This window comes from Magallana gigas, chromosome 2 (genome assembly GCF_963853765.1).
Source record: "Magallana gigas chromosome 2, xbMagGiga1.1, whole genome shotgun sequence".
Classification (NCBI taxonomy): domain Eukaryota; kingdom Metazoa; phylum Mollusca; class Bivalvia; order Ostreida; family Ostreidae; genus Magallana; species Magallana gigas.
Genome location: NC_088854.1, coordinates 6,314,547 through 6,327,984, shown reverse-complemented (window position 1 = coordinate 6,327,984; position 13,438 = coordinate 6,314,547). Strand labels below are relative to the sequence as shown.

Genomic DNA, 13,438 nt, shown 5'->3' with positions numbered 1-13,438 from the left:
TTGTTCTTTTAACTGTTTTGTTAAAAAAGAATCTATTATTTAGAAATATGTATTACATGTAGATAGCCCAGATATAACTGACACATTTATATTTCATTTTGGTCTCTGTTTATTTAGATTTATCAGATTTTTGTTTCTCCAGAAAACTTGTGTGTTTCACTTACTATCAGAGGTGAAATAACAAAACCAGGTGTATTCATCTGAAATAGGGAGGACAAAAAAGTAACAACACTGGTGTTACACAGGGGGAAGTTTTCTCCCTATGCTTTTCTATGATAAAAAATGATGCATTTCTACATAAGAACTGAAGAAATGAAAGTCAGAACAAGTCATTAGATCAAGACAAGAGGAAACAGATCAAATACTAAAACAAATAATGCTTCAAACTTTTCTTGTCCTTTTTTTTATCTTTCAAAATGCAGTCAAAGACTCAATATTCAAATATTTGCATAAAACATTACAAATTTATCTAGTTAAATACATTCTAATGTTAGATAAGCACACAAGGTAACACTTTTGCATTTAATTGTTATAAATTGGAAAATTTTCATAATGCAAACATTTGCTTTATGCAAAACATACATTTCATTACATTCCGAGTATCATGCTTTTTTGCAAAGTGAATAGGTGATGTGATTTAATATGAATTGATAATAATGCTTATATCAGGAAATAAAGTGGTCAACATGAATTAGTAGATGATCAGAATGATCTTACCTTCTACAACGACCTTGGCAGCGATGTCAGTGGTACCAGCAGGGTTTTGGGCCACACATTTGTACTGCCCTTCTAGATCCATGGTCATCTTCTTGATGATCAGAGAGCAAGTGTCATCCTCATACGAGAGCTTGACGTTGGGTGTGACCACCAGCTCCTTGTTGTTACGGTACCATGTGACCTCAGGGCGGGGGGTACCAGTCACTTTAGCCATGAGGGATAGGGGTTTGTCCTCCATGACAGTCTGTCAGGGTGATAATCAATCATTACAAGACCCAATGGAATGCATTTTAATTGTTCTTATTTTCATATTATATTAAGTGAATAAACTCGCACTGGAAATAAAATCATTACAGTGTTCTGTTCATTGTAAAATTCTATTACAGAAATCTCTGATGACAATGTATTATTATAGTCAAGAGAAGAAACACTAAACATGAAATTTTTTAAAATTTGACTGGTTTTCAGTGGGAATGACTAGATAAATTACTTACACAGGCCTCAAAGACCTCGGTGAATTCTGGAGCCTGGGATGAGTCTTGGTGTCTGAGGACCAGGGGGGACTCAGAGAGTCGCTGGTCTCTTCTGATCTCTGTCAACATACAATTAGTACACAGTTAGCACATGGTCCGTCCACAGTTGTTGTGTATACAATATGCACCATATAATAAATATACAGTCAAAACATGACCTGTACACCATCAGTGTATACAAGCATAATACAATCAGTATACACAGTCAATACATAGTATCTGTACTCAGGATGCCCAGAAATAAGTGATATTGACTCCCAAGCCCAAGCCCCAAGCTAAGTTAACCATTTATATGAGATAATGGGTTAATGAAGCTGCCTGGTCTGTTAGAATTTTTCTGGCAATAGTATGTTATGGGCAAAACTTACTGTCAGGATAATAACTGTAGTTATGAATTAAATCTGCAAAATGTCATGTAAAAAACTATGCACAATGGGAAATGAGACTATAATATTAAATGAATAAATTGTACTTTGCAAATATTTTATTCAAAATAAGACCAGAAATGAAACTCAAAACCATAACTCTAAGAAAAGAATAAAATCGAAACTTATAGCCAGACAGGAAACCACAGAATATAGTATCTTAAGGATAAAATGAATGAAAAAGTAGAAAAATAATGGATCTATATTTTGATGTTAGGCAACACAGCAAAAATAATAAATGTATATATGATTATTTGATGATAATGTTATTTCTGACAAAAACTCCACGCATAAACTAGAAGACTACACAATAATATACTCACCATTGACAACCAGTGGAATGTCACAGGTTGCCTCCCCTTCCGAGTTTCTGGCAACACATGTATATACCCCGGCATCTTCTGTCTCTACTGACTTGATCTCAAAACAATAGGTGTCCTCGTACTTCTCAAAGTGGTAAAGTTCAAGGTCGTCTAGGACAACATTGTCCTTCTTCCATTCAACTGTTGAAAATTAAAACAATATTAAATTTAATCATATTGTATAATCATATCAAAAAATATTATCATATTGGTAACATCAATCAAAAAATATTGAAATCACAGTTTTTTTACAGAACACTTTAAGTTCACTGACCCGATGGCTTAGGAGTGCCAAAGGCCTTGACAATGAACTGTGCGAGGTCTTTTTCCCTGGCAACAACCTTCTCTGGAACTTTGATAAATTCTGGAACGGATGGTTTGTCTTCTTTGGGTTCTGAAATCCATTCATAAATGTTATATTTTTTCATGACTTAAGAAATTAAATGAAATTTTCCTCTTAAAAATATTTGGTGTTAATGTGAGACCCACCTTCTACAAAAAGTTCAGCTTTACATCTAGCAGTGCCTGCTGGGTTCTTAGCCTCGGCCATGTACGTCCCATCATGCTCTGGTAGGACATCCACAATAAGTAGGGACGATTCGCCCTTGTCCTCAAATTGAATGGTGAACCTGTTGTCGGTTTTGGAAATCTCCTTGTCGTTTTTGTACCAGAGGATTTCTGGGGTGGGTTTTCCAGTGGCTTTACAGGTGAATTTAGCTTTGTCATGGATACTGGCTTCCAAGGTCTGGATATCCACTACAAACTTAGGAGCCTCCAGCTCTGTAACCTCTTCATGGACAGGCAAAGCTATAAGAAGAAAACAGAAAAAATTTAGTGACTGAATGAATATAATATCAATGATTAATTCTATTTAATTCAACAATTTTCTAAAATTTGCACAAGATTTTATGAATAAGTTGTTGTGTGTTTTAGTTTTCTCACCTTCCACCTGGAGATCGGCTGTACAGCTGACCTTGCCGTGGTCATTCTCTGCCTGTACCAGGTATTCTCCGGCATCCTCTGGGGTGATGTCATAGATCTGTAGATGGTTGACACCTTCCTCTTCAAAGATGACATATTTCCCATCATCCACCAGCTGGCGGCCATTGTAGATCCAGTTCAGATGAGGTTTGGGGGTTCCCACCACCTCACAGGTGAAGTCAGCTAGATCTCCTTCCTCAACCTCAAAGGAGTAAAAATAGCAAATATATAATAACTTCCACTCTCTGCAAAAATGAAAACAAACTCTGTAACATTTGGCTATGTATTCTTAGCATTTTTGGCTGAACTCGGATTTGCTAATTCAAGTACATGGCAAAATGTCGTGATTACATCTGTATAAAAATGTCAGCTAAAGGAAATTCATATATTACTTATTTGTTGAAATACCAGTTTAAGCCAAATATATCAAACACTCAAAATAGTTAATACAATACATTTACATGAGTTTTTCAACAACTGAATTCTCCCCTACCTTCTCGGTCTTGATGCGGAGAACAAATTCGGGAGCCTGTCCTTCTGGTGTGATGACAGCACTGTCTTCTGTTTTGACAACTTTTTCTGATCCTAAAGAATTCAAAATATATCTCAATTAAATTTTAACTCATATTTCCTAAATTTATTCACCTTGTTGATGTGCTCTTTGCAGGAGGCGGTTTAAATGTCAGGAGAAAATTATCAGTGTCAGTTTAAATAAAACCAAGGGCTCATCTTAGACCCTCCGAGTACAAATACTTATGTATTTCACCTGTGAAGTGCAATAATCTCCTGCACATTCTACAGGTAATCTTATCATTGGTATTCAGGACTCAACTTGTAATCTATGAATCTGTATTTGAGTAACTCTTACGTCAAACATATATCTTTAAATTAAACACAATATAATTTCTGAAAACAGTTTCAGTTGCTATGCAGAATCAGGTACAGCCCTTGGCTCTGAGGGTTTAAGGTATTAGTCCTGTGGTTAGCAAGCTTTCACTGAACCTCCCTGCTTATTGTGAAGGGGGATGATTTTAATTACTTGAGTTGATAGATATCTAAACTCTTCCTAATGAACTTGATGAGGTGAGAAGTGGAGATTAGGAAGAAGCACACGGGAGATCTCTATCACATGTTCGGACTAATTTCTGCTGATCAGATTCCATGCTGGCAAGCAATGAAACATGAAATTCGTAGATCTACAGAGTCCATCAAACACCAGCAGCTTCAGTGTCTAGGGAGTTTGTAAAAAATATTACAAAAAAATTTCATTGCATAAAAATTATGTTTTGCACCTTGCCTGAGGTAGAAAAAAATAAATCAGTAATTCTGACTAGCTACCAGGGCCAAAATATACCATACCATATCGAATGTATTCCAAAACTAAATCCTCAATTTTCAAGCTGCTAACAATAAGAATGTACGCTTCTCCCAGTATTGTCATTTTGTTTGATTTTATTGATCAAAACTCAATCCAGCCCATTAAACACCGCAGTGCCAAATGCAAGATCTTGTTAGGGTTGGTGGGGGTGTTCCAACAAATTTACAATTAGTTCGGATTTCACTTCACATCCATGTGCATCATTATGGTAAAGTACAGGAGGTCAATGACCTTGAATCCTCAGGTAAAACGTGAACCACATGAATTATTGCTGGTAATCGGACTGACATAATCAATGTGGACGATCCAGAAAATCATTTCACATGGACCGATAGATTCCTGATCACAAAGTTTACTGTCAACAAGATAACTAATTCAAAGTCAACACTGACATTAGAGAAGTCTGAAAATCTGCAACAAACGTAGAAAAAAATGGATTTTAAAAATTCCTGCTACAGCTTAAACAGCCTTTAACAATACGTTTAAAATTCTTCATCTGAATAAATTACAGGATGCATTTTTAAGTCCTTCAAAAAGATCGAAGTCAAGCTGCTACATATCCAAAGCTATATTAAACAAACATTAAAATACATCCCGATAGATGAACATAGGGTGTGTAAATCTCTCCCAAGATAACCTTTGGTTCGGGAAGGTTGTAACTTCTTCCACTTCTCTTTGGCAAATTCTCAACCAAAACAAATCTATTGTTTACATTCACTTAAAACAGATAGCTGTCAATTTCCTTCAGCAAAGTCTCAATTCTGCTAATCATTCCATTGCTTCTCCATGCTATATGTGAGTGGAATTCTAAATAATTCCTTGTTTTTAAGACTCTAAATCAGTAAGCTTTTCTCTCAGTGGGCAACTTCAAATTCTCCCAGCAAGGGTTGATTTTAAAGTTTGCAGGTATCCTCATGACATAAGAAACAATATGCTTCTGTTGATTATCTCACAAACATGACTGATAATCCAGGGAGCTATAGCCTAATCTATATCGGCCCTCCCAGGCATCTCCACAGGACCAGCTACTTGTTTCAACATTGACTCCATTGATAACAATTCCAGTTTATCTTCCAATGGTCCTTAATATATGCATAGATTTGTAGACACTTTTTTAAAAACATTAATGTTCTGTTTAAAATGTCATTGTCACTGAGGTTTTCATTTCATGTTAAAACAAAGACAGCAGAAGAATTCCCTTTGAAGAACATTCATTCTACTTGTAAAAGTGTACCGGCTTCTATTTCAGAATTTAAAATTCCATACATTTAAAATAGCTTCCACTAATAGTACCATTATTTAGTATAGAGAGCCGTCATCTTAAATAAATATACTGCCGTCTTATTAAACTTGTTCTTACCTTTGATTAATTATATGCTAATGACGTTTTTCAATGTGGCAGTATTTAGAGTGCACTTGGGAAACTTTTTAAATGAGTGACAATGCAAACTTGAGACATTTCTTGATTACAGTGTGTCACTGTGTGAATTGTGTGTTATTTACTGTGAGTATTTGAATAAGAAAACAGCAACTGCTAGTATCTGCTCAATAAAAACTTACTCCAAACAAGACTGTTGGAAAAGAGGCTAAATTCATCTGAAATAACACAAATTCACTCTAATATTTGCAGTCTACAACACTTGAATTGGTATATTGCAAATTAAAAATGAATGAATCATCAAACGGGCCTTCTTTCATATTGAATAACCAATAGGCATGACTGTAAAATCTTTGAAGTAAAAGACACCTACCCTCGACTTTGAGTGGGATGGCTACTGTGTCGCTACCAGCTGGGTTCTCAACCTTTAGGACATAGGTGGCCTCATCGTCAACACTGCATTGTGGGATTTTGAGGATCACTGTGTCATCAAGGACCTCCAGCAGGTGGCGCTGATCAGGCACCACTTCTTTGTCCTCTTTGGTCCAGGAGAGGGTGGGGCGGGGCACACCCTCTACCTTACACACAATGGACACTTCCTCACCCTCCAAGATTGTGATCTTCTCAGGGAAGCTGATTATGCTGGGTGGGGCTACAAAATCGGGAAAAAGAGGGTGCTGAACTGTTTGATTTTAAACATATCAAGCATTCTATAAAATTTATTCAATTTTTTATGTTATTTCATGAATTTAGTTTAAAAAATATAAAAACTTGATGTTCAAAATTAAGAGTTATCAATGTTTAAAATTATGGTAACAATAATCAATGTAAATTTTAAGTTTAAACAATATTTTATTTCAAAATGAAATAGGGACAGCAGGTACAGCCTATTTTTTTCCTCTATTTAATTTAAAATTTATGTTCATAATTACACACAAATTAAAACAAAACAATTAAAAATACTACATTCATTTTTCATATCAAATACACAAGAACAACAATTTGTTTTAACAGATAAATGTTATGCATGCTTACAAATTTAAAAATGTTTTCATGCAAGTTTAAAAAAATACAATTGTAATGAAGGAATAAACGCTCACACAGCAAACACATCAACTGAATCAAGGAAAAGATAACTCGGTCAAACCTAAATACCTAATGCATTAGTCTAGTATTGCCTTCCTTGCATGCATAGAGTAGTAAAAAAACTTAAGGAAAGGAAAGAGTTCCAACACATATGTGCATCAAGATTCTGAGTGGGAGGAATGTGTTTACAAGAACAATGAAGTGAAAAAAAAGGTTTACTCCAAAAACCACATCAATACAGGTAAAAGAAACAAACACCAATTTCATAAATCATAAATCCATGCATTTTACCATCTAGAGCCTCACAACAGCCATAGGGGCTCAGAAAGCATGAAATGTCTCAGTACAAAGAAGCTTTATTATACATACAAAACAAACACGAACAGCTCGTTAATTGATATGTTAAATTAAAAGACTCCAAACAATTGTTCCTATTTGTGTATTTGCTAAATTCTCTTCCTATCTGATCACCTTTGATCTTTTTTTTTTATTGTTTACACAAAGTAAGCTTACAGAGTTGTAACTTTTATTCTTGGTCACTCATTCATTATGTTAAAGCTGTCTACATTCCTCTATCTGGCTAATCCACTATCAGCTGTTTCCATTGTTATGACATCACTGGTAAGTCTTGGACACCCTGACATTGTTTAAATCTCCGGATTATGATCTTTATGGGGTTGACATTCATATAGAGTGAAGCTATATCTCTATACAACAATTGTCTTAATCTCTTCACTCAATCTATTAGCCATTTACTTTCTAGTGGGCGAGTTTTTTGGGAGGCTCTAGAGGGTGACACATACAAATGACTTCACAATTTACGTGATGCATTTGTGACTGCAAGAATTATCAGCAATTTGAAATTAGAGGCTCATTTGCATATCCTAAGGAAAACATTTTGTGCTTGAGTAAATAAAGATAAAATCCAGGTTATTAGCTTTCATCTGAAAGCTCCCCCTCTACCAGAGCCTCAATGTCAAAAGGCCCACTCCTCCAGAGCCTCACAATATTTTTAGAAGTAGGGTCCCCCCTTTTCATGATTCATGGTCCAAATACACCACATACTGTATAGAGTACCTGGTAAATACACATTGTGGCAAGGTGTAATGATTTAGTCACCACCAAGGTGAGCAGACCCTGCATTGTGTTTGCAAATGCAGCCATGAAAAGCTTTCTTTCATTTGATACACAATGTAGTAAGCTTGAAATTGATTTTTTATGGTTTCTCAAAATTTCACTTTATAAAATTGCCCCGAGCAGGAAATGGGAATACAATGGATGGGCCCAGTCTGATAAGAAGAGAATTAATCCTGTCAGCAAACAAGGTATCTTCAGGTAATATAGATCACCTGGAAAATCACAGGGGTGACCCTGACCTTTGACCCCAAAACAATGTAACTGCTGCACCTTGACAATGAGTGTTTGATATCAAAGGAAATAATAGGGCTCAGGATTGATAAAGCCCAAAGAGTAGAATATATGGCTTTTTTAATTCATGTATAAAAAGACCCAAAAGCATACATATTTTTGAAAGGGGTAATTGAATTTGTTTCAATAAAGCCAAAATTTTGTGAAACTCCATCTTTCAAAGGAGACCATTTTTTTTTTATCTGAATTGTTATTAATATCTATATTTTTTCTATTCTATATTAATTTTTTTATTGTGACACTAAATAGGGCTTCAGGACTTCTATTCCCCAGCAGGTGTTACTCAGACATTTAGGGAGGGTCACTGTGATCCAATGTCTGAGAAAAAATAACTAACATGCACTACACAGACATTCAGAATTCTTTATTGTCAATAGCTGTATACGAGATGACATTTCTTTTCATGCAAACACATCAAGAGACATTCACTAACAGCTTCATCAAACAACAGAGGTAGAGAGACTGCATCAAAGGGAACAAACAATGTCACTGTATGCATGCATGTTCATCTTTTGTCCATAAAATAGATCACATTGTAAAAATGTAAGTGATCTACCACTGGAGAAAGTAAATGATGAGGACTCCAGTTATTTTTTGTTCACAGGGCATTCATTCAAGCAGTACACATCGATGAAATCTGAGAAAATCTTGAACTTGTCATGCATGACTGATAATCTATGCAGTTGAATGGGTATTAAACAAAATTTTTAAGTTTCATGAGGATTATAATTTTTTAATGGAATGTCTTCAAAAGTTAAATATTGGAATGTCAGTTTATATATCAATAGAAAAATGAAATACAAGACATTATGCAGTACGTAGTATATCTCTATAAATTCTGTCTCTCAAAATCTTAATGTATATTAACGACTACTATGTCATCAAATTGTGTGGCTATGTCGTACTATGTTTAATTATGGTTAAATGACAGTTAGTTCAACTTGATTACAGTGCAATATTTGGATCAGTGATGATAAATGAAGAAAAATATAATAAAATAATATTTCGATCAATGATGATAAATGAAAAAACAAAATAAAATAAAAATTTCTAAAAAGTTGATTGTTAATATCAAATATGACCTGGTACAATGTAAGCAAATAAATATAGCATGCAGAATACATCTATTAAACAGAAAAAAAAGATTCTTGTTCAACATTTGCAACAACAATTTTCAACTTGCAGGATCCTTCAACAATACAAAATTTCAATGCACATCAAGAGTTGTCTTTCTTTGATGACTGAAGCAATTCGTAAACAAATGGAGACCACTCAGTCAAAAAGCATATCAAAAATCCGCATATATATATCACAAAAGGACAGACAGAAAAATCATGCAGGATTTTTAGCAGACAATGGCAATTTATTGCAAATATGGATGTGAAACACAGTTTGATTCAATGATTTACTGTTAATTCCTATTATACATTTCAAATGATATGTGATTTTTTAAGATAAAAAAAATGATTGAATTGCAACTGGTATATATCACTGGTATGTAAATAATGTGTTTCACCCCCTACATCAAAAGCCATGTTTCAGAGAGATCACATGATGAATCAGATTGCCACGCTAGTTGGTCCACTACATGTAACACCCGGTTATTATAAAATACCTTGTAGTTCGATCTGAGCCGTCGTCTCGCTCTCCCCAGCCAGGTTCTGGGCTCGGCAAGTGTATGTTACTTCAGCATCGTTAAAGCCAGTGTCTTGAATTTCCAGTACAGCAGTTGTTCCGTCGTAACTCATGTGGTATTTGGGACTCTCCTGAATCACAGTTTGGTTGGCCAGCCACACAATGTCTGGGGTGGGTTTACCGATGACCTCACACTCCAGTCGGGCTGTATCGGCGACGGACACAGTCACATTGGTCAGTGGGTGCATGATCACGGGCTTGTCCAGTTGTACCATGACCATCGAGGAGCAGGAGGCCACTCCCTTGTCGTTGGTCAGACTCAGTGTGTATTCTCCTTCGTCCTCCATTTCTGCCTCAGCTATCTCCAAGGATACAATGTCATCCACAAAGTCAACCCTGCAAAACAATGTATTATAAAAAAGTTCTTTAGACTATCAAAGTAGGAAAAAAGTTTGAAGAATCCTTCACTTTCTCTGTACATTGGTTTTACCTATAGCGAGGGCCTGAGACTTCCTCTCCATCCTTCAACCAGGTGACCTTTGGTTTGGGATGACCCCTGACCTGACACTCAAGTACAATTGAAGCACTTGGTTCCACTTCAATGTCCTCAATTCTTGATATGATGGATGGGGCCTCACCTTTAAAGAAGATGGCAATTTTTTTTTAGTAAGTTTAACATGAAGCATTTCAGACCTGAATCTTGGTGAAAATTTTTGACATACTTTACATTCATTGATCCACTTACCAGATGGATTAACAAAGAGCTCCCCTTTGCTGGTGACGGTGCCTGCTTCATTGTTGGCCTTCACTACATACTCGGCATCGTCATCAATGACAACATCTTTGATGATGAGTGAGGCAAAGTTTCCTCGAACTTCTGTGATGAAATGGTCATCTGATTCTATCTCAACACCATCTTTGAACCTGTTTTCAAGAAAAAATGCATCACTTATAGATAAACATGTCAAGACTGGATTTCCATTTTATTTACCTGGAACTATTATTTCTTTTTGTAACTACATGTATATTTCATTAAAATTTGGCCCTCTTTAATGCAAAATGACTATTGTTTACAAGAATATAGATATAAAATATTGATGAGATTCTAACCAGGTAATTTCTGGGAATGGCGTGCCGCTGACTTGTACAATGAAAGTCACGGTGTCATCCTCTGTCACTTCTTGATCCGAGAGTTCCCGCAGGAAGGATGGCATCTCAAGGTCACCTTCCTTCAAGGTCAGGGAAGCCTCAACATCCTGAGAAACATGCATGCAAATTTAAAATATCCCTCAGCATAGTAAAAACAACATAACATTAATATACTGCAGAACAGAAACAAAAACAGGAGGACAAAGTTCAACCCCAAACCAGGACTTATTTTTGGCTAAGTATCATGCATAAATTAATTTTCCATAAGGGTTCACCACAAAAATATCAAACCACCCTCTATCTACAGTAAAAGTTTTCAAATATAGGGTAAGGGACATGCCATATAATCTGAAAACACCTGAAATTCAAGGATACACACGAGTACACACTTATATCGCCTGACATACATAGGGAGGTCATTGGTAGCCTGTGCTGAAGGTCGATATATACACAAAGGTTACGGCAAACAGTGATATAAGCTAAAGCTCCGTGAAGAGGTTTATATATATTTTACATTATAATATGTAGATATGTAGAATACTCACCATGCCCAATAGATTATTGACATTTAAGTACTGTTTGTGTGTGTTTGTTCCCACTGTGTCAATCCTCTAACCACCCTCACATTTTGCCTAAGCTACACATCTATGTTAATGGCCTACCTCTGTAGTTTTGCCTTTGCTGGGTTTTGTTAGTGTCTGCTCTGGGCTCAGCTGTTGTTCCTCCCCTGGATAGCCCTCATTTTCTGATGTCTCAAATGACTCCTCCTCTGGGATGTTCTCCAGTACATAATCTCTACCCATGAATTCATCCTGAGCATCTTCTTCTTCCACAATCTCTTCTTCTTCAAAGCTAGCTTCCTCAAAATCTTCCTCTTCATCCTGCACACCTCTGAACTGACCATGTTTTCGCTCAGCATGGAAGATGTCCTTGGGACTAATCTCAAATTCAGGTGCCAAAGCTTCCTGCTTATACAAGACAGGTTGTTCTGTGTCCTCAAACACCATTTCTCCTGGCTGTTCAGTAGGAGACATTAAAAGTTTGTCAAACGAAAGGTCTACCAGGTCCTTTTGTCCTGGTTTTTCTCTTTCCTCAACACCTTTCTTTGCAGGTAAGTCAGCCTCTGGCTGTTGTCTTTCCTCCAGGGAAACTTGTTGCACAAAATCTGGTTTAGTAAACTCCTCCTCATACTCCTCAATGATTTCACTCTGTGGTTGTTCATCCACAGACTTGTCCAGTGGAGAGAACTTCCTGCGGAGTTTCCTCTCATCATCCTCACTCTCTTCATCCCAGAGACTAACCTTGTCTACCATTGACATAGGCACCTGATCTTTCCCTTCCTCAATCAACCTTTCAAATGCAAAGTCTGGCTTGTCCTCTGAGGGTATGATGATTTCCTCCTCCAAGAGCTGTTCTTCTGGTCTATCTTTATCAGATTTTGAGATCTCCCTTTTTTGAGACTTTGGTGATTCTTTATCACTATCAGTTAATGGTACACCAGTAATATCTACTTCAACTTTTCCTTCATCCTCAGATTCACTTGACACACCTTTTTCATGAATCTCTGAACTTTTAGAAACAATATCTGGCATTGATGGTTTCACAAAACCATCTTCCACGTCCGATTCCTCTGAAGATGAGGATGATGTCTCTGATTTTGATCTAGGTGACACTTCATCTACCAATTTCTGTTGAGGAATTCTCTCTTTGTCTGATTTGTCTTCTTTACTTAGTAATTTCTGTTCTTCATCGGTGGCAAGGCGTTTTTCAGCTGAACTGTCGTCAGAACTAGTGAAATCATCTGGATAGGATTTCTCAGATCCTTCTTTTTCATCAGACGATGAGATTCCCAGTTGAAGAGGTGGGATATCTTCCTTACTGAGAACAGTGAACTCTTCCTCTGCACCTTTATCTGGCAGATCTTCAGCAGTGACAAAAGTGAATGTCTCCTCTGTGCCCTCAGGCACAGTGGAGCTTGGTATGGATGTGAAGTCATCTGATGTTCTATCAGGCCTGCTGGACAACAGGGTTGAGTCCGTGGTGAGTTCAGGGGCAGATGTTGAGGGCAAGGCTGGGACTTCCTCCTCCTCCTCTCCTGTGACGTGCCATGTGGAAGTTTCATCTTCCACAGTCTTGGTCCTCTCTGCTTCCTCATCAGAAGGAAGATAACCTATATCCTCACTTTCTGGGCCAGTTACAGTGACCTCCTCCTTAAACAAATGAGTGTCATATTGAGGGGATTGCAGGTCAATGGGTGTGCTCTCCAATCTCCAAGTATAGACCTTAGTGCCTACATCATAGTCCTTGCTTTGTGCATGCATATGTTGCTGTGAGGTGGTAAACAAACACTAATGAACAATTAAGGC

General features: G+C 36.7%; 1 protein-coding gene across 1 annotated transcript in view; it reads right to left on the bottom strand.

Moving 5' to 3' along the window:
* The window catches only part of LOC105342773 (titin), a 243,327-nt gene that overhangs the window by 112,062 nt on the left and 117,827 nt on the right, over positions 1-13,438 (bottom strand). Inside the window, exons 119-133 of the mRNA XM_066074713.1 lie at positions 11,735-13,399; positions 11,034-11,179; positions 10,669-10,847; positions 10,414-10,561; positions 9,904-10,319; positions 6,148-6,426; positions 3,512-3,603; positions 2,980-3,220; positions 2,527-2,844; positions 2,312-2,431; positions 1,999-2,178; positions 1,619-1,651; positions 1,212-1,309; positions 718-961; positions 165-200 (exon numbers count right to left, since the gene is read on the bottom strand). Of these exons, the coding sequence (XP_065930785.1) occupies positions 165-200; positions 718-961; positions 1,212-1,309; positions 1,619-1,651; positions 1,999-2,178; positions 2,312-2,431; positions 2,527-2,844; positions 2,980-3,220; positions 3,512-3,603; positions 6,148-6,426; positions 9,904-10,319; positions 10,414-10,561; positions 10,669-10,847; positions 11,034-11,179; positions 11,735-13,399 (4,195 nt within the window). The remainder of the gene's footprint in view (positions 1-164; positions 201-717; positions 962-1,211; positions 1,310-1,618; positions 1,652-1,998; positions 2,179-2,311; positions 2,432-2,526; positions 2,845-2,979; positions 3,221-3,511; positions 3,604-6,147; positions 6,427-9,903; positions 10,320-10,413; positions 10,562-10,668; positions 10,848-11,033; positions 11,180-11,734; positions 13,400-13,438) is intronic.